Source organism: Lissotriton helveticus, chromosome 4_1 (genome assembly GCF_964261635.1).
Source record: "Lissotriton helveticus chromosome 4_1, aLisHel1.1, whole genome shotgun sequence".
Lineage (NCBI taxonomy): Eukaryota > Metazoa > Chordata > Amphibia > Caudata > Salamandridae > Lissotriton > Lissotriton helveticus.
This window is the reverse complement of record NC_136063.1, coordinates 250,935,954-250,961,799: the sequence shown is the minus strand read 5'-3', so window position 1 is coordinate 250,961,799 and position 25,846 is coordinate 250,935,954. Positions and strand designations below refer to the sequence as shown.

Here is a 25,846-nt window from a genome sequence, read left to right as displayed (position 1 = left end):
TTGATAGAGTGGGTTGGCAGAGGTTACATTGTGGTAGTGAGTGCGTTTAATCTATGGGCATGTAGTACGAGATGAGCCTTGGGTTGGTCAGATTGCTTTTTGTAATGGGGTTATGTGAAATGAGCATGATGTGAGCTGTCTAATATCATGGACAGTACTTCTAAACATTGGGTGTCTAGTGCTATAGGATTCCTTGTGAACCAGGAAACAATTGGACCTTGAGAGAGTGGCAGATTAAACAGTGACATTGGCAAGTTCTAGCTTCATGGTTGTCAAAGTTGTGCATTAGTAGGTTGTGGCCTTTTTCTGTGACAGTTTTAAGTACTGCTAATTTGGCAGTGAAAATGAATGTGTTTAGGTCATGGTGTATCAGGTTTGTGGTGAATGGAGTGAGCAGATGCTTGTGAATAGGACATGGGATTATCACAATTATTGGATACTTCAATTTGTAATTGAAATGGTGAACATATTGGTGAAGGAGGCGTCGAGGAGGTTTGTGGGCATAACTTTTGGTGGGTAGGCCTTGTTCAGGCCTCAAGTGTTTAATGCGGGGGTGGAATGGAGAATTGTGCCCCATACATTTGTTGGTGTTCTTGTGACTCCTAGAGGTTGGCTAAATGATGGATACTGGTTAGTGCAATGTTGTGGAGTGAGCTTTGTGAGTTTAGAAAGAGTTGTGTTGGTGGTTGATGGTGGGTTCAGTGTGAGACATTGGACAGATTAGGCTATTTTTGGTGCTACAGGCTTGTCTGAGGTTGTAGTGACCTGAATGTACATTTTGGTTTGTGGTGTGCAAAAACACTATCTACTACTGGCAAATCATGAAGTTCCATAATTACAATGAGTTACTGCAAGGTCTGGCATTTCCAGCTGGCACACTTACTAGTTAATTTGGGTTTCAGTATTGGTTGGTGAAAGTGATTTCTTATTCTATTTCAAGCCGTGTATAGGATGCCGGATTTTACTAATGAGATAGTCATAGTTCCAGATTATGTGTGGGCTTTCTGGTTTTCTGAATAATTCCTTTCCACTGTCTGCGCCACAGATGTAGGCATACTGCGACTGACCAGAAAAGTGAATGTGGGAGGGTAAGGATGAGAAGGGGAAGTCGAAATGGGTGTAGGAGGGTAGCAGACTGGAAAGAACAGAAGGCGAAAAAAATGATGAGGGGGTAGCTAAAAGAAGCTTTGCAATCTTGATGCAAGAGGAAGTGAAATGACTGCAGCAGTGCAAGAGGATAGAGAAGGGCAAAAGGAGCAGAAAGATAAGAAAAGGGGGAAAAGATGGCAGCGCAAAGTTGGCAAGGGACACGCAGGTTGACGATACCAATAGAAAAGGTTTGGAAGAGAAGCGCAGGAAAGGAGTAAGAAAACGTTTAAGAGGAGTTTAGAAAAAAGCAGACAAGGGAGAATCAAGGAGAAGAGTAAGGGGCACTATTGAAAAGAAAAGTTTAAGGGAGGATAGAGAGAAAATAATTATATGTTCAGCCTCATTAACAAAGCAGCCTACCTGCATAGTGGGAACATTTTAAGTTAGGCAATCCACACAGTCATAGTTACCTTTACGGTATTGCTTCATGTGAAGAGGAACAGTACAAAAGACTGAAAACATTCAAGCATACTGGTTTCCCTGCCCTTTTGTGAAGTGGCTGAAATACCACAATAAAACCATTTCTTAGAGTTTGTGTCATTTGCAGCACTGAAATAACAAATTATCCTATACAGTTAACATAGTATTGCCAAATGTCCATCGTTATTAAAATTCACTACTTACTTAAGAGTATTATTAGGTCCTCCAGGAAACGGGCGCTCAATTTCTAGATCTCTTCGGCTAAACAGAAAAATAACTTTATTAATGATTTTATTTTGCACATGAAAAGCAAAACTAAACTCTTTTACTTCTACATCACAACTGTCATATGCAAAGAATCCCCCTGGTGATAGATTGAATTATAATCTATTTTACATAAATATGCAAGCCAATGAGATACCTTGATGATAGTACCTGTTATAGGACTTGACAAAAAGTTGAAGATTGTCCCGGTTTATGTCATTCAAAATATGTTGGCGATAAGTCACGATCAGGTCGTGGTTGTTGTGAATTTCCTCCTAAAAAGACATTTATAATTAGGTCAACACACCATTAATGAGCATGTTTTTTTTCAACAGCATATATACAGTACACGCATTCCAGGTCTTCTTCTGTATAAGTAGTTAGTAATGCTTATTCTTTAAGAAGATTACTTTAAAAAAATTATAGGCTTTTGTCAATGCCTAGTACAATGTGCTCCCCAAGTACAGGTTGAGTATATAGCTGTATTGTAGGAAATATGTTCTTGTAAACTGGTGCTTTTATGTGGTATTGGGTGTAGGATTTGTTCTTATACAGAAGAAGACCTGGAATTATATATGATAGGAACACTGTATAATGGAGTGCAGGAATGGCACAATATGCCAAGGTAGCGCCATCTTGCATGCAGACACTTTGCTAATACACAGGATACTGTGAATAGGCCAAAGCAATCCAAGTACTCACTCCATATGCCATGAACTGCCCTAATACTGGAAAGTGCCATTGACTGTATGTCTAGTATTGCTATTGTAAGCCAATGTAACCTAAAGTAGGCATGGACAATACCATCTCAATCTAATCTATGAAAGACCAATTGCTGTAGACCTAGGCATCTTTCACAACATAAAGAAGACCATAAGGGGATGTAGGTCAGTGTCTATACAGGAGATTGGAATTTGATATACTTGAGTAAACAAAACTTTGATTATAGAGCAAACTTATCAAATGTGCTATGTGCTCCACACACCCTTATCTACACAACTATTCAACTTAATAAAACTACTTAGTCACCTATGTATCAAATACTAATCCTTTGTTTTCAAATTCTATAAAGGTTTTTCTTTAATAGGTGTAGTACTTGCTATAGGCAATGTTCCGCTTTCTTTATATGTGAATTACTACACGTACATCTCTTTTGTCCCCAGCAACTTGATGGTCATCCTGATGATAAAAGGCTATAACATCATTCATTTAGGAATGAAATATTTCAAATAAATATAATGTGTAATACAAAACGCATTAGATGCACTGCTTACCTTTGAAAATAAATGTGATATGACCATATCCGGAAGTGCATTAGTCCATCCAGAAATCTTTAGTGAAAAACAAAATAGTCATTTTATTTCCTGATTGATTGAAAACACTGATATATATATAGATGTAAATGTACTACCAAAACAATAATAAAGCAAGAGTTGCTCAAGGTAGGGAATACTTTTCCACCCTTAGTATCTTTCATAGATTAATGTTATTTGCTACAGGGTCATTTTGAAGAGATTAAAATATTACAGAGATTGCATAAAGCCATGTTTATTTTACACCTAACTCAGATCCCCAGGTCATGGCTTAGAATGGTGGATTGAATAGAACTGGAGAACGTTCATCACAACACTTAGATTTAGAAATTAATTGAAGGGGCCTTGGTTTATGGATGTAGCTTGGATGAAATTCATAGGTAAACGCCTCTTACTCGGTATCAGTCTCATACTAGCTACTTCTAAATAGTGCAGGAATAGATCTTTTGACCGTCTCTAAAAGAATTAGTGCCACACCCTCCAACAGGTCATTTATCTCAGAAGAACTTTTTGATAAAGAAAATGCTACTTATACAGGAATTAAAATTTACTAGCAATGTATTCCATAAAAATGCAAAGGCATATCTAATATAAGCTACTTTAAAAATGCTATCTACTGCTGACTGACCATGAAAACTCTACGTCTTGGGCTGCCATATGTATCAAGGAGAACATATTTACAATCAAAAGCCACAGGTTGTCGTTCAGGCTCCTAGATGTAATACCTTCGACAGGCATACTCATGAACATCTAGGCCGACCCAAAAATCTGGATAGCAAATATTAACTCAAACTAAAAAAACCAGAACAGAGTTACTCATTCTGCGACTACATTTGGGAGGAGCTTCAAGGACAAAGACAAAAAGAACTGGATGACTAGCAAAAGGGTGAAAATTTAATTCAAAACATCCCAAACATTTCAATGCTCAAAACCTCATTCAAAGATGATCTTTATGGCGACTCTGATAATGCAAGGCATAGCCAACTCCAAATAAGCACTGGGAATAGTGCAACTTAATGGGGAGGTCAATGGCGGCCAGTCTTTAAGGGTCAGCTAGAGTTTCACCAGATGAGAGGGCCTGTGGGGCACGATTTTTCTTACCACAAAGTAACGTGGACAGCTTAAAAGTACTGGAAAAAGGAGTTGGACTGGCCCGGTAACGTACCACTGTTTTTATGTATATATTGTTTTGCTGGTATATGCAAATAAAATGCTATACAAAAAATACAAATAAATAAAGACGTAGGCCAGCGCCACAGGCATACCAACTCTGGCACTGGAAGGAACTTCTTTTGGTGACTGTGTACATAAGAGCAGGAAAAGTTGTCCTAAGTCACAGTGCAAGACAGCCAATGGATGAAGTTGTTTAACCCACTGCCCTATGCGGCGGGAGACAGAAGCAGTGGAGTGATAATTCATCAGACCTATGAATGAATATGACCAGAAGCCCTTCTACGTGTGTGTGTGTGTGTGTATACATTATGGAGGTCGGGGGGCTAGGGGGAATTAACAATGCCTCATTCATTCCTGTTTGACAATGCCTTCATTGACCTCAGACGGCGGATTGTGTGGGGCATTTTACAGGGCTATTGACCTGGTCAGGACATCTGAGGTCTAATGATTCACTGCGATTTGTTTTTTTTATTTCACAATCACCTCAGCTAATTGCCTGAAACGTGGGCAGTGGCTCCTGGAGTATAATAGACGTTCACACCTTTCAAGCATGACGTCCGCTCAGCCCGTGGTGCCTAAGAGGATGATTCAGCCTAAGAGGCTGATCACATCACAGCCAAAGAGGCACAGCACCATGTGGAGATACTGGCACAGGCTTGCAGTTTTTCAAGTCACTGACAGTATGTGGCCTCTAAAATCAATTCAACACTGAATGTTGTATTTCTTTATATAAAGTATGATTTGGATGAGCACAAGTTATTTTTAATTATAAATGAGGTTTCATGTTTGTTCAGCATGTAACCATTTAGCCAGCAAGATGACTTCGCGAGTTAAAGAGTGGCTGCTAAAATATAATGTTGAGAAATACAAGTCAGAAGTTCGAATTCCCATAAGTTAGACACCTTTCCATCCAGGTCAGTCAATGAATCACCATTTAATTGTGTAATACACGTTTCCAGCACGTAGAAAAGGCAACAATATAGCATCAAAGGTGATATGCAACATAAAAAGAACTATGGACCTTATTTATGATGGGCTGCATCACTTTTGTGCCACAGTTGCATCACTTAGTGACGCAGCGGCGGCGTAAATAATGTGCCATGTTGCGCCATTTTTCCTGAAGTGACGCACCTAGGTAGATGTGTCACTTCGTAACCCCCTGTGCTACATTATACTTGCGTCGGGTTTAATGTATGCAGGGTGGGCGTTATGCAGGGTGGGCGTTCCCACCGCAAGAAAGGGTCGTAGAAATGGAGCAGTGAAATCTATAAGATTTCACTGCACCACTTCTAGGACACCAATGTGTCAAAACCTTTCGCCTGCCTCATGGCAGGCATAAGGGTGACGCAGGCCTTTTCACATGAGGCTCATTATTGCAGTGTAGATAGCGTGGTTTCGGGCTAAACAAGACATACATGTATTAGAAAATATTTTATTAATCTTGCTGTTTATGCAGATTTGTTAACTTCAGCATATTTCACTGAAATGCCAATTCTGCTACCTCTTGAGTTTTGTTGAACGTATGTCTATGCGGGCTGTTGAACAATCTTGGAAAGAAAGGGTCGTCAGCAAAAAAAAAAAAAGTTTGGATTGGATTGGATTAGTATTTGTATAGCGCGATAGCTACCCGCAGGCGTCCTAGCGCTAGAATTGCTTGTTTCACCGGTATTATGGCCGAGTCTGGGTTATCTGCTAAAAAGAAGGGTTTTTAATTTTTTCCGAAAGAGCAGAAGGTTGGATTCTGATCGGAGGGAGATTGGGAGCGAGTTCCAGAATTTTGCCGCATTTACCGAGAACATCCTGCCTCCACTCCTCTCTCTTCTGATCCTGGGAATAGTGACTTGGAAGGTATGGGCCGATCTGAGCTGTCTAGTAGGGAGATAGGGGGTGATCAAAGCGTGGTTCAGACTTGCTCCTTCCCTCCAGTAAGCACGGTGGGCAATACACATGCTTTTGAAGTTGATTCTTTCCCTCACTGGTAACCAGTGGAGATGTTTTAGTTCGGATTTCACGGATTGGCGGCGGGGAATACGCAACAGAGTGTGGGCCGCGCAATTTTGAATCCACTGGAGCTTAATTAGGGTTAGTTGAGGGGCTCCTAGATAGAGGGCGTTCCCGAAATCAAGCCGGGAAAGAATTAAGCCCTGAACCACGATCTGTCTGGCTTTGAGCGGTAAGAACGGAAGGATCTTCCGGATGAGTCTCAGGATACCCATGCAAGTGGCAGATAGTTTAGTTGCCTGGTAGCCGAGAGTCAGTGTACTATCCAGCCAGATTCCTAGGCTCTTGATGGTATTTTTGGCTGGAGCGCAGTTTAATGTAGTCTTCATCCGGTCATATTGACCAGGCTGCATGTTTTTCTCAGAACTTCCAAGTCTTAAGCTGCACAGTTTATCCAACACAAAGGCATATGGATAAACTGAAAAGACTCCTCATGCAGGTCAAGCGATGTCAGGTGCCTGGAGTCGAGGAGTAATAGAGGTCTGTAAAGCTGGGACACGATTAACGTGGATTGGCAATACATTTTCTATACATATAAAAAAGTGAATAACTGCATGAAAAAGGTTACCTACTTTGGCTGCTGCCCAGTCCATCCAACCCTCAGCGCAGGGGTTGATGTTAATAAGAACAAGTCCTTCCACCATTGACGGGTGATTGAGCTGAAAAGTACAAAAATATACTTACAATAATGGCACAGAATTAAGTTACAAAGCAAACAAATACCATTGCACTTCCTTGAATATTCAAGCATTCTACTCTTCAATGTCATAATGAAAGACCTAGAAAGCAGAGGATTGCTAGGTCCAGGCTTACAGTGTCATAAATGATGGTCTCAGAAAAAGTACCATAGGAGGAGGAAGTCTCACTAGAACACTAAAGGGGGGTTTAGACTTTATATGACCAGGTCCCTTCCATTCTGTCTCCGCCACTGCCATAGGGCACCACAGTTTACCCATATGACTAGTCTGAAATTTTGTACAGACTGATGGAAGGACATAAGAGCCAACCGGTGTGCAATCCAGCAACCCACATTCACTTTAGTCAATGAGTGTAGGCACCAGCCAAGCCAGGAAGACGTTTAGCAATTTGGACAATTAATGCTACAACCTAGGCACACTGATTTTAGAATGGTAACATTACTGCCATTTTAGATTGGCTCAGCAAGACAGAGCTAGGAAAAGTAGATGATTGAAAGAAAGACCTAGGCCATTTGTAATGTGTCAGGTTCTCCCTTAAGGTTCAGCTAAGATGTTTGGTTGAAGCAGCAGCAATCGCCATATGGGACACATGCATATGAGGATCTTCATTCAAATAGACAATCTTTTTTAGTGCTCATTAATAAGCCACATATTTCAAACCCTTGAAAATACAAGCACATAAGAGGAAAGTATAACAGGAGGAATTTTATTGAGACTATGGAAAAGAAATTGCTGGAAAATGATTTGGTGCACTAAATGCGCTGTTCTGGATTTTTTCTTGTAATGTTTTCAGCCCTGGTGTTTGGAGTTGCACCTCAACTTAAAAAAAAAAAATCAGGGAGTGTTTGATTTGCATTAAATCTTGTTAATGTTAAACCGCTACATTTGTAAGTCACTAGCAATTATTTTTAAGAACGTGCACTTTGGACTCAAACCATATAAATTGAATAAAGTAGGATTTATTGGTCATTGATGCTGCCTCAACCATTTGCAGCTTTTACAATCAATATATTAAGTAAATGATTGCAGTGGCACTTATTTCGGACCAATGAAAATGCAGTTCTACCTCAGGCTCTTATCCTTGACACTATTAGTGGTCAGCTATTTTGTATTACATTCCTGAAGCTACGTTTTACTACGCTTGCTTCTCAGATGTACAGCATTGATCAAAACAAAATGCAAAAGAGAAAAAAAAATGATTACACGAGTGGAGATACATTCTAATGTGCTAAGACAAGAGGGAATCGACACAAATCGCGAGATTGATAAACTGTTGTCAGGCCCTGTGGAGGACTCTATACATTTGCAAGCTATGGTAACTGTGATTACACTGTTTAGGCTTAGTCTGCTGATCATGGCTAGACTTTGAATAAAGGCCAAAGGGTCCTAGTGGTCGGTGCGGATCGTAGGGGTTACCCAAGATACACTACTCTTTTATGAAAGAGTTAAGCCCATTAAACACATCTGATTGGAGGACCCCATTGGCACAGACCGTGACTTCATCACTGGAGTGGCAAGCACCCCTTTCACACCCAGAAGAAAAAAATTGGGTTAAAACCCCTGGGAGGGCAAAGATCACTAGATGCCAAGACAATATTATCTGAGGTTTTATAACTAGTTATTAGAAATTGAGTTCCTGGTTGACTAGGGTATAAATCCTGTTCAAGCAGTAACCACAATCCAAATCAGGGTAAGGTACAGGCACACCTTATATCAACCTGTGCTCGCCCTCTGGTAGCTTGCCACAGAAGACTCAGGCTTAACTTTAGAGGCAATGTGGAAAGTATCTGTGCAATAATTTAAAAAGTTAAAGTGAAATAAAATACACAAAAATATTCCATTCCCGATTAGAAAAAAGGAGCTGAATTTATTTTAGAATTAAAACAGTACCAAAATATAAAAAAACAATAAGTAGAACCAGAGTTATGATTTTTTAAAGAATAAACCGTGAAATAGAGCTTAAAAGCATAAAACACCAACCGGGGATATCAAGTCGGACTGGACCGGGTCAAATCCAAATTTAGGCCAACCACACAAGAGCACAGGTCGGATAAAGTCCCAAATTCATCCCGCTAACGTTTTACCTTCTTAAATTTCGTGCCAAGAGTCCTGCTCACGAGGGAGAAATTTGCCAGGGGATCAGCACGAACAATGGTCGGCAAGGCGCGAAGAGAAGGCTGGGTGTCATGAACAGACAGGCAGGAGCCGCCTCGTGGTGGTGATCCACACTGGCGGCAGCTCATGCTGATCCTCTTTGTGAGTGGCATGGTTCCGGCGCAAACAAGCCCATTCACGATAAGTCCAAAAGTGTAACTAAGAGTTTAAAAACCACGTCCATGGGCCCAGGACCTTTTGGGGGTCAGGAGCTGTGGGGAGCTGGTCATGTCCCTGAGGCTCAGATCAGGAGACTAGCAGCCTAGCCCTTTGAGCCCCTCTTGGGTCCTAGGTTCAAGATGGATTCCAGGTCCAGTTCTTCCTCTCCATGCAAGAAGGCAGCAGGTCAGCACATAAAGGCAGTATCTCTTTTGGAGTGACAGAGTAGCAGTCCTTTCAGCAGCACAGCAGTCCTTTCTGGCAGAGTATCCCCAGGTTCAGAGGTGTACTGAAGTGAGGATTAAAGTTGAGTCTTGGTTTCAACTCTTCTTTTTGTTGTTCTTCCATGGGCTAGATGAGGAGGTCAAGATGGAGGAATTTGTAGATTCTGGTTTCTAGTGAAAGCTTGTGAAGGTCTTACAGGAAGGATGTGAAGCAATCCCTTATATTGCCACATCTGATAAGTTGAGAGGCCATATTCAAGATGTCCTTCAGAGGAGCCATTGTCCATTTCAGTGAGCCAAATAGTTTAGCATTACATGCATAAGAGTGGATTAACACCAGTGCCTGTACAGCTTACTGAGGTTAGAGGAATGCTTGGATGGCTTTAGCCTTCTTAGAAGTAGAAGCGTAAGGTGGTGAGCTTGTTGATGTTGGTGACCAGGAGAATCAAAGATTTTGGTTGACCCTGTAACTAAAAGATTTGAAGAATAGAACCAGGCAGAGTGAAACGCTAAATTCAGAGACTGTTTCTAGACATTTGTGCACACAAAAGAGTTAGTGGAGTCAGGGAGAAAAAGTTGTTTTTGATAGATTAACATAAAAACTTAGCTAACATCAACAAGATTGGCAGACGGTGGGAAAATGGGTTCAAGGGTGCTGCCTTTGCTGTGGGTTGTGAAAGAAAAACGTGACAGATCATGAGTGAAGATTTTTTGGGGGGGTGGATGGGAATTAAATGGTTTATCCTCTAGGAGACGCTGAAGCAAACTACAAGAATATCCTTTGATATTCTTTGATGGGGGGCATCAAGGAAGAAGAAGTCATGAGAAGCTGGTTTGTAAAGTGAGAAATACATATAATACAGTTTTAATATTTATTAAGTGTAGGAGAATTCTATTGAGTCTGCTAAGGAAAATGTATTCTTCTGAATATTGTATTAGAGGTCTGTCTGTCTACATGGAGGATGAAGAAACCATCTGGTGTTAGGATGTCAAATGAGGTGATGGAAGTGGGAGAAACCATGTTTTGGTTATGAAGAGCAGATCCAAAGCGTGAGTTGCTATCAGTTTGGCAATCTCTGGGGATGTGCTTGCAAGGATCTGGAATGTGTTCAGAATTTTTTTTGTAATGCACACACCTCTTGCAGGGAACATACCCTCTCATCCGCTCTTGTTGCATACAAGATTGTGTTCTATGCAGAATGACCACAAGGATAAGAATTTCATCTGCATGGTTAAATGGGCATGTACCCCTGCCCTGAGTGACCTCACTGTACATGACATTGGTATTCTTACTTCTGCTGGTTCAGCCAGTATGTTAATCCAGCATGCACACTGAGGCAGAGGCATGTCCATGGTGTTGCCAAGGTCCAGAACCTGTTCTGTAACAGAAGGGTGCATCACACATGTCCTCTTTTCAGATATGGGGCGACTTAATATCCTAGGTTGCTGACATGAACCAGTGGTGGCAGCATACTGGCAATTTTGTGATTTGACAGAACAGAGCAGACATTATTCCTGTTTCAGGAGGAGTGTGGCATACTGGTACCAATCATGTAAAAGTCCGCTTCGATATAACATCTAGGAACTTACTTTGGAAGGGAGGAGAGGGGATTGAGGTAGGTCAGGAAAAAGAAAAAGTAACAGAGACGACATGAGTGGTTTTATGTACAGCATGGATGGTAGCAGGAGTCTGGGTTTTGATGCCAGCCTGATTGCAGGGACCTGTGGGATGTACTTTGATTAGTCCCTGGTTGGATATGGCACAAGACAGAGGAAGGGATACAGCTGCCCCAGACTGTGGTAGTGTATTGCTTGCATTCCTGGGAGAATGGACGTAGAAGGTCTATGGGTAGCCCTATGAGCATCTTTTTTTCAAGGAAGGTTTGACAGACTTGCAGTCTTCCATTTGGTGGACGGTAGAGTAGAGTTTGAGTTAGCAGATTCATTTGCTAAGGGTGAGAAAGTTTCTAGACAGCTCCTGCTCTTTCATCTTTCCATGATTGCTACTTCAAGAAGGCTTATAGAAGCCAGGCGCTGAACCTTCACATAATTGTATTCATGTACTCCAAACTCTTGTTTGAAGCCAGCATCATCATCTTCTGCTGTGATAGCCAGCTCTGTGCACAAAGATGTGCTGGCACTGCAGCAAGAAATCTAAATTTGAAAGGGAACCACCCCAAATCAGTTCCAGATAGTGATCGCGGATCAATATCATCTGTCTGGAAAATTCATATAAAAGTGGGCTCAAAATGATCCCACTTTCTTCTTGATCAATGAAGGGAGGGCTTCACAACATACACAAACAGCTGCTGTGCTCCAGGGCTGGTGTCGGGTGACAGCCAGTCTCCACAAGGTAAAGGAGCATCACCTGAAGTCTCAGCAACTTCAGATGGTGTGGGCCTCACTGGCATCTAGATGCCAGTCTACTTAGAGGGGAAGAGCCAGTTTGGCTATCAAGCTTGATAGACTACCAAGAGGGAGTAGCCTGTGTTCCCAGTGACGGGACCTCTCAGAAAAAGCAGACTTGTATTTTGAGGTGTGTCAGGAGCCAAGACAAGCCGAGCTGGATCGCGGCATTCCCAGCACGGTAAATTTGGCAAACTGCATAAAATAACAACCGTTCAAGAAGTACCAGCGTGCCACCTGGCAACCTCACTATGTTACGAGGGACCTCTTCAGCCACTGTTAACATGCTGTGGGCCAAGAGGTAATAACCAACAAAGGGGAAGCACAACTTGACGGCTTGGAGGTCACAACTGGTGAAAGTGGGTGAACACTGAGCCAGGTGAGCTGTGCTATATTCTTCAGCAACATGATCAGAGAGGCGGCATCACGGTCACCCTGCTCCCACTGACCAAGATGCTGTCTCTGTGACTGTGAAAGACACACCTAACCAGCATAACACTGAACTGCATTTGCACAGATAGGCAACACAAGGCCATCTTGAGAGACTGAGAAATTGTATAGCAATAGGACTGCAATGAAAGAGTGGCAAGATACAAAGTGAACTGACCTGCAGATCACTTCCTTGACCGATTGCTCTCATGAAACAAAGTAATGTACCCACACCAGAGTGTACTCTTGCTCTAAGCTTTTCTGCATTACTAGGTCATTGTAGAATGGCAGGAGCTCCAGCCAAAGTGCAAGACTGCTGCACTGCAGCGGGAACGTCTAGCATTTAACCAGATGGTGGTTGTAGGGCTTCTAAGCAATTTAATTGTAGAGTTGTAGACCTATTAGTGTGTGAAATATTCTATTTTGCTGTGATAAAAGTACTGCTCTTTTTGTAAGACAAGCATTGGGATGGGCAGAACAGTACTGTGTCTGTTGATTGAGATCTGAGCCTCTGCCCCCTACAATAGATTTCAGAAAAGCCTTTGACTCCTTGCCCTCGCTCCCATGGGAGTCAAGTGCAGAAAGGTTACACTTATGCCCAGTTTGCAGAGCCATAGTAGGACAGACTCCACGTCAGAGACATATGATCTTAACCATCATGGGTATTCCCTGTAGTCCCGGCCGGCTCTCTGGCCCCCTAAAGAGGGTCTGTAAATGGCATTTTAAATAACTGAAGTAATCCTTAGTAAAAATCTATTAAACTGGATAAATATAAAACCTACTTACAGCAAATCTGGTTAGGACATAGGCGCCTGCTCCAATTCCCATTCCAATAATGCTCTTTAAACTAAAAGATAAATTGTAATGTGGTTAGATAAATGAAAATTGTAACAAAAAATACCTTCAAAATATGCATTTCTATAATCATACATCCAATGAAAACCCCCTTCAAGTACATGCAGTGTTTTCTTTATGTGCCACAGCCACCTAAATCAAGTTTGAACCACAAATAAAAAATGCTTCCAAAATCTAGAAAGCTTTAGAAATCATACATTCCTGGTGGGTGGTGTGCCCCATTTGGTGTCTAGATCCTTAATGGTGGCAGTTCATTTATCTGATCAGCAGTGTCGATTGCTTTACTCAGAATAGTATCTATCTCCTCCAAATTAGCAAATGTGCTCCAGACCTGGTAAACTGTCCATGCAATTATAGTAAGTTAAATAGTTCTTGCAAGTAGTTAGTTACAGTTTGACCCTGGGAGATTCAACAACTGGGACATTACATGTAGTGTGCCAGTGTTCATGGTGGCTGCTGGCCTATTTCTCTTGGTCTTGCAGAGAAACTGGGTGACAAGAAAGACTGAGGCAATTGAAAGCTACCCAGGTATCCTGGTTGGCATTGCAAAAAGAGCTATCCAACACCTTCTAAATCCCCAAACATATTAGGTTGAAGGAGCGCTAGACACGCAACACCTGCGCTGGTGCCTGGTATTTAACTGGAAATAAGGCACCAGGAAAGCAGCCCAGTGTCCTAGGATGCTGGGATGACTACTTACAGCCAATCCAGCATAAAGGCAAGTTCATGAAAAAGCTTCCAAACTAGTTTACAGTGGATTGAAACTCCTAATCGTTTGCACAACAGAACAAAAAAATAAAGAGCCCCCACCACAGCGAGGTCAATCGCGCTCTTTTAAAGATCTAGTAGTGTAATCACTGGCCACCAGTCAAATCTGAACCAATGGTGTTCCACAGGACTCAACTGTCGAGATTTTACATAAGACAGATCAAATAATGAGACAGCTCATACTACAAAGTCCCTATGGTGCCTTCAGTTTTTGGGGGCTTGTACGTCCGGATCTACAGTTCACATTCAGTATTTTCTACGGGATGATACAACAATGAAAGCAATGAAAACTTAAAATATCTAGATCTCTGAAACTGTCAAAGCTAGAAGGATGGGTGGGTCAGATAGTCCTAAAATCTCGACTACCTCCTCAAGGCAAGGCAGAGCATGAATGAAGACTGCCTCCTTGGCTTCATGTGGAATAATGGGTCAGATGGTGGAGGTTCGGAATCTTTTGCAACAATAAACGGCAATGCAGCTCCGTGACGCAGATGCTTCTCTAGCTTCCACTGACCTACTGTACTGCAGGCATCTTGTGTCCTTTTAACACAAGTCAGTTAAGACCTCCTCCATACAGATCCCAATAGCCTGGCCCTGTACAGGTCTTCTTAAGACCAGGTCAGCTTCCACTAGCAGGTGTAGTTTAGCCCCATTTGAAGGTAAGTGATCTTGCTCTCCATACATGACAGCTGCAATGGATTTTTGATTCCGAGGCTTGAGCCTACTGTGAAAGAAGATTTAACCCAGAAGAGTCCATTCCTGGTCTCAAGTCTTCTTCATATGCTGGTTTACAGGCATCCTCTATTTTCCGATAAACACCAAGGGTATTGGTTGAGTTTGCCAACAAGATGACCTGCCTTCTTTACATTAATTTTTACATTTCTAATTGTATTTAACGTAGTCAATACAGAGGACACAATTCTACAGGGTAAAGAGTTGTCAGCTGGATCTGTCTTCTTTAAAGTGCAGCACTGTTCCAAAACTGGAAAAGTGAACTTTAGGATTTCAGGTATAGCTCAGCTTTTGCACCCTCTTCAACCTGTAAACGTGATACAGAAAGCACAGCGCAGGTGATTTCATTTAGGGCAATACATTTTCTCCCATCCCTTGACAAAGGGGTTTACAGGTAAACCCCCTCCCACCCCATGAAACATGCACGTCTGTCCTTGGGGAAGAGAAGCTGAGAAAGGAGCATGAGCAGTCTGACATGTCCAACATGGACAATTCCAATCAAAGGAAACAGTCAATGAAACCATGCACATGGGGTCCCAAACACCGCCTTTCCATGCCCTCATCCTTCATTGGGTTGGTCTTTGTCCTTTTGCATCCATAGGGTTCCCACAATATTTTGCTGAAATGCAGATGCTTGTGCTGACTGCACAGTTTAGGACTCTTCCACATCACTTACTGGTTGCAGAAGCAAAGCCTCTTAGCCTCTTGCAGCCAAGCAGAATCAAGTGATTTGTGAGGCAGTGGAGGTGGTTTACAAAATAGTGGAACAGCTGATCAGATTAGCAGCTCTTGGCTAGCTTTGTTTTTAGGTTGGAAAAGTGGTTCTTGACACGGTTTATAAAACTATTTCATATATTAATTGCTCAAATTACTGAATGGATTTATACCAAACCAAACAAAAACATTTCTTTTGAAGCTATCCTTCAAACTATGGTCGTTGTAAATGTGATCAACAATTTCTACTGTAGCAGAAAGGTTTGTGATTGTTTCAATGAGTCTAGCAAGTTTAGACATCGAGAGGTCTGGTAAAGTAGGGCTCTTATAGCTTTAGCAAAACAAAGTATAGAAGGTGAAAGGCAATATCCTCTAATCGGGTCACTGTATGTATCTGTCCAATAAAGAAAGCTGCTAGTAAAGACCTTGTACTAGAGAGGAGTAAGCCAAGAGTGCATTAAACTATTGTAGCAAATCATCTGACCTCAGTGTAAAACATGAGAACATCACATTCAGTAGCTACAATAAATTGGATGTTGTAGCATTAGAAGCCTTAGTGCAACTCACCCAAGTTGTTGAACAACTCCTGGAAGCATCTCAGCAAGCTGATCCATAGAAGGATAGACATATCTATAGAGAAAAATAAAAAAATTAAACATGGTGAAGAAAACAACCATCTCTTTAAAGTTATGAAGATAGCGCGAAATTTCACAGTTACCACTTAATAGCTTAGAGAAAAACAAGTGGTAAGAACTTTACAAACTGGAAAATTATTTAATGTCCAAATATGCTTGATTTCACCAACTGACTCAAGGTATGCTCCTAAAAAACTGCACTGGCAAAGCAACTACGAAGGCTGCTTACTGTAGTTTAACAATACTAAGCTGGAGATAAATTTGAAGAAATGTAGGAATTAGTATTGAATCTATTGCCATACAAAACTAGGCATAATATGGTCTCTACAATGACCTACTGAACATTACATAATAAACAGGCCAGGGGTGTCAAATACAGTACTACTGGGTCAGACATTAAAGATATCCACATAACTACATAGGTTAAACTAAATGGTACACGGTTACACAGTCAGTAGCCATTATGTAATTCTCATAGTTTGTCTTCGAGGACCACTGCTGGATAAATCTGGAATCGTAAAATAGTCCTCTTCCGCAGCTGCATTTCAGTCACCTATAAGTATTTGCATTTAATGTAAAATAGCGGATCTCTGGAAAGGGACCTGAAATATGCCTTTACAGCACTCTCGGTGAATGAAATGAATGTGGTTGGGGTAACTATAGAAATTAAAATAAAGCTGTACAACGGACTGTCATTGAAAAATAAAGTTTTAGAAATCATTGATTTATTCAAATAATTGTGAAACGGGACAAGGCAGGTCCCCGATTCCTGGTTTAAAATGTAGTACCTTTTCACAACTTCAGTCTCACTTTCTGCACGACTATTCAGGTTTTCATCTAAAGGGACAGCCTCGTTGGCAACTGCAGGCGCACTTTTGCTCCGATTTTACAATCCTAGTTCACATATAAGTTCCAAGATCACAATACCACTTTATAAATACAAAGACGTGACACTCTACAAGAACCACAAGCTGCGATATTGGAGATGTCAGCTGCCACACTAATTTAATTCAAGATAGATAGGTCCTCAATCCTTTCTCTACTCTCTGGAAAGACCTGTGATGTGCACCTGCATAGTTTCAAAGATGGGTCGGTAATACCTTCCTGAAGGCGCAGACGCATTTACAGCAGTCAAACATGCTAGGTTTGACACATACAGAATTTATTACCGAGATGCTCATGCTTTCCTTGTGCAGAGACATGAAGGACAGTGGTAACTTTTGCACATACTATTACAATGCCTATTTATTTCCAGAGCTACAGGAGTCCGTACTATTATTGCACTAGAAGGAAAGATATTTGGTGCTATGTGGAGATTGTAACAGGATCATTATCTATTGTAGCAAGGATGGCGTCACACTTTCAGAAACTATGCTCCTAGGAGGATAGGCCAAAAGTGTACAAATCCAAATAATTTTCTTAAATTAAGTTATAGCAAGCAAAACTGCTTTTTAGACGACGAATAGTTAAAATTGTAATAGCTTGTCACTAAAATCTTTTGAGACACTACCTTCAAATGGAGATAGTGGAAACATGTTTGTCAGATTGTCTGGCGTGAGATGGTGCTTTCTCAGAGGAGTAAGAATGTTACAGCTCTTGGCTCCAGCCTCTGCAAGATCTCCTCTGGAAAGATGGCCATTGTTGACTTGGATGTTCAGGTCATTAAGACTTGGGAACTAGACCCCCTGCTTTGAATAGTAATGCCAGCCATGTTGTTGAACAGACTTAACAATGTTCTTCTTTACTTTCTAGACCTCCAGCTTTGAGAGTTTAATCTTGGTTTTCAGGTGCCACATGTGATCATAATCACGGGGACCAAAGGAAATGAACTATGACAGACAGGCTTGTTATCTTCAGTTGGGCATCAGTTTTGAGACATTTTAAATGCAACCATCATCAAGACCATCTTAAGACATGCTGTGCTAGAACTTGCAGATTGCTAAATCTGCTAAATCAACTGAAGTGCTTTTAACATCACTGGATAAAAACAAACCTTGTACAATTTCCAAAATATTTAGCTTTTATTCTTTTGGGAAGTCATCAGTAAAACTTTGCAAAGTTTCCAACAATGCTCTATCGTATCTCCTTAATAGAGCGGCTGCACTGGTCACTTTGAAAGCTGTAACTTCAACTTCAAATTTTGCATCCTGCGGTATGTATGAGCTTACTTTTCCTGTCAGCAGTAACACGTTTCAGAGCACGTGTGCTGATTTCTTACAGAAGACCATCAAACAGTGCGACTACGCCTCCAGGGAAAGGTATATTCATCTTGTTCTAATGGGTTGTACTTTTTAAGAAGGTACAATATTTCTGGTAGAGCCTGAGATGTTTCTCTTTATTTTCATTTCGACATATTTGTTTAAAAAATAAAGTAATATTAAATACCAAGCTAAGGTGCTCCTTTTTGGTGATGGCGCAGTGAAAAGTTATAGTGGTTAAATAGTGCGCTGGTGCTGTATACAGTACTATACATACGCGACTGACCGGGATAGTGTGATGTTTTTTACGACATTTGTGAAGTATCGCACTGCACAATCAAATTAAAAACAGTCCACATTTCAAAATTGTGGATGTTTCAACCCGCAATGCGAAATGAATCAAACAAGGGTCATCATCAGGACAGAGGATTGAAGGAGACAGCGAAAGAGAAGAATCGTGTAAATATCCTTGGTGTTGTGTTTTAAGAAAGTTATATTCTGAATATATCTTTACATGTTGCCTAGAAGGCTATTTTCTCTTCAGTTTCTCTCTACTTTCTGCAACTTAAGGGTCTCGTTGAAAGATTGTCCTATGTATTAAAATGGTAGTCTGGAAAATATTATTTTACATAGGCTATGTAGCGTGTAGCTGGATTTGAAAAATGATAGATTTTTAACTAAACTATCGCAAAATGTATCTTTTAGGAGGGAAGTGATTTGTGATCCCAGTTTGCATGGGGGAATATTCTGTGTCTATGACTGTCAAAAACATTCGAACCAATGTCATTGGTAATAGCAAGACCTCATTCAATCTACATTTTCCCAACTGCAGGATCTTGGGGCCTGTGACTGAAGTGAACTGCGACACCCAGTGCCAGTGAATGGTAATGCTTCCAAATTTCTGGATCCAGTCCAGAACCTTGGGATGGTTCACATCCCAGGAAGATGACTCCATTAGAAACTAGCATTTTATTGTTTAGTCGTTCGACTCAGGATAGAAATGTAAAATACCTGGAGGTCAAGTGAGTAACCTCTATTAGCAGATGTTTACTATCCATGCCATAATCATTCAATGTGATACAAAGATGTATAGGGAGAAAGAAATGGCTTAACAGAGAAAAGATCTCATAGTAGACGCAAGTGTATTTGATAAAGTGATCTTTAACCGCATCAACGCTGAGCAGATTTACCGCTCTGCGCTGACTTTTGCGGATTCGCATGTTACGTGACGAGCTGGGCTCGTCATGAGCGTGCGAGGAGGCTACCTCATGACGAGCCCAGCTCGTCATGAGCGTGGAAGGGGTTAAGTAAAGTAATAACCCCTGTTACTAGCCTCCAGAAAAACCTCTGTGCAGAGTGCGTTACGTAAATGCAGTTATAATATTTGACAATCTATAGGTTATGCAGAAAACTTACTGAATCTGCACTACAAAAACAGTCAGTCTCCTAGAGTATATTCTTTTCTGAACTTACCCAGCTGGGAAAGATGGCGCACCCTCTTGTTGACCTGGTGCATCCACGTGACAAACTGAAAAATGCTGTGAGATTTCCTGCATGTCTTCAAAGTTAAAGAGCGGATTGAAACAGGTTTTATCTGAAAAAGGAAAACTAAAATTAGTACTTCTTAGTCCATCTCTTGGAAATGGAAGCATATATACACAGAACGATACGCATTGTGGTACAGGTCTTACAAATGCATTCCATTCTGCAGTTACAATTGTTACAATATACAGAGTAAACACTGAAGTTGCTTTAAACTTGACCCACGTACAGTTAGTTTACACTCTACACTAGGACTATCCCGTGTTTACTGTTGCCCTCGCTGCACCCAGCAGCTAGGTTCTCTATGGATGCTGCACACACATAACCAGCCATAAACATATACTGCATTGTAAATTTTATCACTATTATTTTAAAGGACAAATTTTATATGTATTATATGCTTTTATGATAATCGTCGAATAAAGCTTGCTTGATGAAGAACATATACTGACAGGGGTTAAAGGGTGTATGTTAGAAAGGAAGAACTACTAACGGCAAAAAACTCCGTTTCACCATGAAGATGTAATTTCATTGATCTCATGTCTCTCTTGGGTTCCTAAATCAGAACAAAGTAGGACATTTTGGGGAAGAATGCTTGTGAGTGAATGGTGAATCCTTCCTGGTCGGGTTAGTGGTTAGAGAAGGTATTTGGAGTTGCCCTGTCAGCACTAAACATGTGTTGGTCCATGATAAATCTCTTAAGGAATAGGAGTGGAAGAGTAAAAGATTTAAGGTACACATTCAACGAGAGTATGCCAAATAAACAAGCATAACTGCTGTGGTCTCTCCTGCTAGGAGTATGGGAACTTAAAACCTGTATATTAGCCTATATAGAGAATGATGCAAGAACAGTTGCGTAAATTGAGACTAAAGCTATAGATGTACATGTTGGAAGGTAGTCAGTGTCCATTCGAAGGCTTGAACAAAATCCCCATAGGAAGATAGTCATTCTTTAATTAGAAATCCCCTTTTATCTTTGCATTAACAATGTGGACATATGGCTGAAAAGGTCACATACATGGCTAAAGGTTGCCCAAGCAACTTCCATAAGGTGTGGGGTCCCTGGAGGAAACAGTATGGCATAGATGTGGCGTATAGTGAGGAAATGGCCCAATCGACACAGTCCCATTACTTCCAGTATACGACCGCTTGGAATGTTATACTACCTGATAATGGATTGATTGCTATGAACAATCTGAAAGTACACTGTACCATAACAAAATTGAAAAAATGCATTTCCACTCCAATGTAGTTGCAAGTAGGTGGTTGAGCAGCGTGTATTGCTTATAGAAAAATCTAATATAGTATTTTTTTCTTTTTTAATTAGCAGAAAAAAACCACAAAAACAATGTAGACATTATGGAAATTCTAAAGCTCCAGATGAGACAATGTGGTAAAAGTAAATTTTGCGACTCAGATTAAAATATAAAGCAACCTAGATAGTTCAGTGAAGTAGCTTTAATATTTCGAGGCTATAGCTTCGGTCTATGTTGGTCAGCGCTCTAATGTGTTCCAATATACGATATTTTTAGGTGACCCCTTGTGCTCCCAATGTAATTTGTTGGACACAGACAGTTATTATTACATGGATGATAAAGTTACTCTTGCAAGTAATGCGGTGTTTGATCTATTTCTGTCCATTCACCATTGCACATTTCATTTTTTGTTTGATCTTGCACACTTTTCATTGTTTACATTTCCAGAAGTCCTATTTTAGCCACTCCGTTTGCATGACTTGTTCTTCCGTTGTGAAGTGACTGTGTACCAATTTATCTTTTAGAGATGTGGCTCTTCTGTCTGTTACTGTTGGCCCATTTCCTAGTTCTTTTGCTATGCTATTTTCCATTTTCAAGATGTGCCAGTGATTCTGCATGAATTTCTTTGTGTTGACTTATCTGACAAGTCTTTAATCTTTATTATTTTATTTTCCCTTCATTTATTTTATCTTTCAGTTGTGTCATTTCCTCATTTACTTTAGATGTTACTTTCTGAGGCCATATTGTATTATTTTAGTTGCATATTTTGTTTCTTGAAATATCCGGATTGTTTCTTTACTGTGCATCTTAAATTCTATCTTTGGAGCGATTCCGTCTGATTCTTAGGAACTCCCCATAGGGATGCTCCACCTCAGTTTTGGTGGGTGAAAACTTTGTGCATGAAGGGATTCATTAGTTGCAGTATGTTTACTGATATAAGAGTATCTTTTCACTGTTAGTTTTGGGTCTAAGAAAGTTATGGTAGTTTCACGGATTTCATAAGTCAGCTTTACTTTTAATGAATTTTCATTGAGGTTATAAAAATTAAATTTTTTGTTCCATTCCAAATTATAAACATATCAAATGATAAATTGCAACTACATTGTTAGAAATGGGTTTTCTGGTTGGGTAAGGTATGCACCTAAGCCAGGCAGAACCCACCACTCTTGTCAGGGCAAGTAAGTTACTTTGCCAACTTGGCAATTGTCAAAATATCACAATGCGTGCAATAAGAGAACGACTGATATGTTGCAGTCATTAAGAAAATCGATACAGGCATATTATGTAGTATTCGTTATCCTAAACAGGGCACGGCAAATCAAAATACATCAATATATTAGGGCTAGTGATGCAACAGATAATAGAATAAGAACACATGAATGATAACCACTGTGCATATTATGCAAATCCTGTAACAGTATTTGGGAACCTTACAATGCAAGGCACAAAAAGACATATGGATAGCATCTGGGTAAAAATGCAGTAGTCTGGTCATGGCAAGAACACATAAATCACCGTAAAACTATAGGGTACAGTGCATTTGTGCTCCTATTAGGTATTATGCGGGAATATGCGATGTTACATTGCATGCAGTACAATGCATGTGATTATAATGCGGTTGTTACAACGACCGCGCTGCTATAACATACCATTACATCGCTAGTTGTTTCTACAACTTGCTGTAGGGGGCGCACTGGACTTCAGAATAGTTTAATTTACTATTCCAACTCTAGCGTGCGCAACAGTAGCGAAGGTGTTTGATAGTAAATTATACTCTTCCTCAGTTTAGAGCGCCCCCTACAGCAAGTCGTAGAAATGACTTGCGTTGTAATGGTTAGCGTAACAATGCGGTCGTTGCAACAACCTTGTTGTAGTCGCATGCGATGTAAACGCTGCTTCCCATTATGAAGTACCTTAGATTCCCCACGTAGGATACAGGGACACCTGCACTCCTACTACCTTCATTATGGGAATTGTGGGCTGTCGAGGTTTCCTCCCGTCCTGAAAACAAGATCTAGTCCCCACAGGCATGTACTAATATGTGGGGACACCAAGTAGGATTCAACGAAGAGCCCTTACTGGGTCCCCCGCTTGTAGAGCGGTCAAGGCAGCTACCATGTTTTTGCGGTGCAGCTACTACAACTTAGGGAAGATCAGCCCCTGGAAAGGTGACAACATAGGCCCAAGAAAGGACCCAAGCTCCCACAGCCACATAACTGTTCAGCCGCCATTCCTCATGAAAACGTGACAGGCTGTGAAGGAGCGTGGGGTGGTCTCACCTCCCCAAGCCCTCACCAGCCTCACAATTCCTTCATCCATGGGGACTGGGTGGTCAGGACCCGGACACCTCGAGGACTCCTCAGTGGAGAAAGCAGTGCGGCGACCGCTTTGTTGGGAGAGCTCCCCTCAACAGGGTGTACCTCTCTGCAGTACACATGCAACCGGTCTTCTCCAGTCGGCCTCTTGATGCGGCGGCACTCCAGCCGGGAGGGGGGCCTCGCAAAGGGATTTCTCTGGGCCGATAGTGTTGTGGTCTACAGAGGGCAAGGGCCTCTGCACGGCAACTGCCTCAGAATTGCTTGTTGGTCTACCTTTCTTGGAAGGGGAGTGCGCCAAGCGAATATTTGTAGTAATTTCAAAAAGTAGGAAGCACTCCAACCAAATGCACTTCTTGTCACGCCGTTTACCAAGTAGAAAAACGCTCACTCGCGCCATCTCTGCCCACAGCAGGTAAAAAGAAGCACTGGAAAGTGTACAGGAATCCTCTTGAACCCTTCACAATAACAGGGGGAGGGGAGACAAGCCAACAGGTCCCTGGAGAGCCGTGGGGGCATGAGAGCAGAGGACATGCAGCAGGCCAGCACATAAGGGACCTTGTAGCAAAGTAGCAGCCCTTCCTGCAGCCCAGCAGGCCACTGGTCAGGACAACAAGCAAGTAAGTTCAATGGCAGTTCTTCCTGGCAGCACAGCAGTTCCTTCTGGCAATGTGCAGTCTGTAGAGACAGCAGCGTCTGGTTACAAGTCCACACAGGGTCTAAAATCATGGGGTCAGAGCCCCTGTACCACTTGGTTTTCTAGAAATAGAGCAAGCACAGAGAACACTTACGATTGAGGCCTATATCGTGGTATGTCAAGATGACAGGTCTGTTAACCTTTGGGGTCCCACACATTGTAACATGCAGGATTCCATGTGCTGTCTCAATGCTTTGCTCCTGTAGGGAAAAACAGAGAATAGGTTAAAAAAAAGCGCCGTTTGTAATCCCATGACAATCAGTTTCAATGATTCATTAAACTTTAAAACGCATACGTATTTATTTCATACACTTCATTATTATGTCGACTTTAAAGTCTTCTGGAAATAACGAAGCTCTTACTGTAGTAGCTTCAGTAAAGTCTCAATTCACCACAACAGTGTGGGGATGTCGCCACCTTGTGGACAATACTGTAACCATAGTTTAGATCAAATGTTCGCAAGTTTGAGATGCAGCGACAACCTCTCATGAAAACACCTGGGCACCCTATCCTCCCACACCAACACCGCCTTTTAACCCCCAGTTACCAGGCATGACATGTTTTCGACCCCGGAATAGACACGAACTTGTCGGACCCCGAAATACTGCGCATTTTAACGCGTGCGTATCTCGATGTGGAATTTGTCCGCGGGAACTTGCGTGAAACTGAATGATGCAGGGCGTCGCGACACTCCATGAAGTGAAGAGGGCACAGATGAGGCTGGCTATATTGTCTTATAAAGGGGTGCCCAGATGCTACGACGTTTCCCAACGGTAAAAAACGCCGAATAAACCCTCTTAGGCAGTCTACTTATACGAACATCTGCCACCTCTTTTTTTTACCAAGATCCAACTAGCATTCACAGATCCAAAGATTTTTCTTAAACCAACTCACACAAACATATATGCACACATCCATAGAAACTGCATACGCACGCATCGAGGCGCTACTGCAAACAAACCTAGGGACAGCAGGGTACACAGATCAACTAATAGTCATCATACGAAGAGGCCCGGGGTACATTAAGGACACCTCGGCTGAAAGAAGATTCAGGTGAGGTGCCCTTGACTGGAACCACACAGAAGCAACCCGGGCGCCCATCAGAATCAAGTCAACATGAGGCGGGACTAACGCAACAGCCCACCCCAACATTCGAAACTCCCAACTCTGTAGAAATGGAACCACATGGTAAAAGGTGAGCGCTAGACGATTTGTCAGGATTACTTCCATTTTGCAAGTTCAGCATTGGCTACCCCGAAGAACTCTGTGGCCAGTTTAGTGTGGCTCCTGGTTTAAAAAGCATTGGCGTGAGTTACTCATCACACATAGCAAAGACTCTAGTGTTGCCAGGTAGGCCCATTTGAAAATGGGACTCTACACTGCTATTGAGCCCAAATTTGCTTATGAGCAATACATCTCTGCAGACCTATTCAACAGCGACCTCTAGTGCATGGATCTATTTACCATTCTCTCAGTCTACCACTCATGTTTGTACATTTACGCATCAACTAAAAGTTTTTTCCTTTTATAATTTCTATCAGTGGGTCTTTGCATATAATCTGACAGCTAGAACAAGACTGTACCATCGTATTCTGGATTCACTGGATGTGGTACCTACTCTCCGTTCATAATACGACGTGCAGTGGCACCGTAGTTGTCATGATGTTTGTCTCAATTTAATAGTTCGTTCAATGTCTAGATATTTTGAATTTTTCTCCAATAGCACATATATATTTATCTTTAG

General features: G+C 41.5%; 1 protein-coding gene across 2 annotated transcripts in view; it reads right to left on the bottom strand.

Annotated features, from left to right (window-relative positions):
• The window catches only part of NDRG1 (N-myc downstream regulated 1), a 158,807-nt gene that overhangs the window by 26,971 nt on the left and 105,990 nt on the right, over nucleotides 1–25,846 (bottom strand). For both annotated transcript variants that reach the window (XM_078686732.1, XM_078686734.1), the window contains exons 4-11: nucleotides 24,197–24,302; nucleotides 19,766–19,886; nucleotides 16,027–16,089; nucleotides 13,177–13,237; nucleotides 6,893–6,979; nucleotides 3,108–3,164; nucleotides 2,005–2,108; nucleotides 1,774–1,830 (exon numbers count right to left, since the gene is read on the bottom strand). In XM_078686732.1, coding sequence (XP_078542858.1) covers nucleotides 1,774–1,830; nucleotides 2,005–2,108; nucleotides 3,108–3,164; nucleotides 6,893–6,979; nucleotides 13,177–13,237; nucleotides 16,027–16,089; nucleotides 19,766–19,886; nucleotides 24,197–24,302 — 656 coding nt within the window. The remainder of the gene's footprint in view (nucleotides 1–1,773; nucleotides 1,831–2,004; nucleotides 2,109–3,107; nucleotides 3,165–6,892; nucleotides 6,980–13,176; nucleotides 13,238–16,026; nucleotides 16,090–19,765; nucleotides 19,887–24,196; nucleotides 24,303–25,846) is intronic.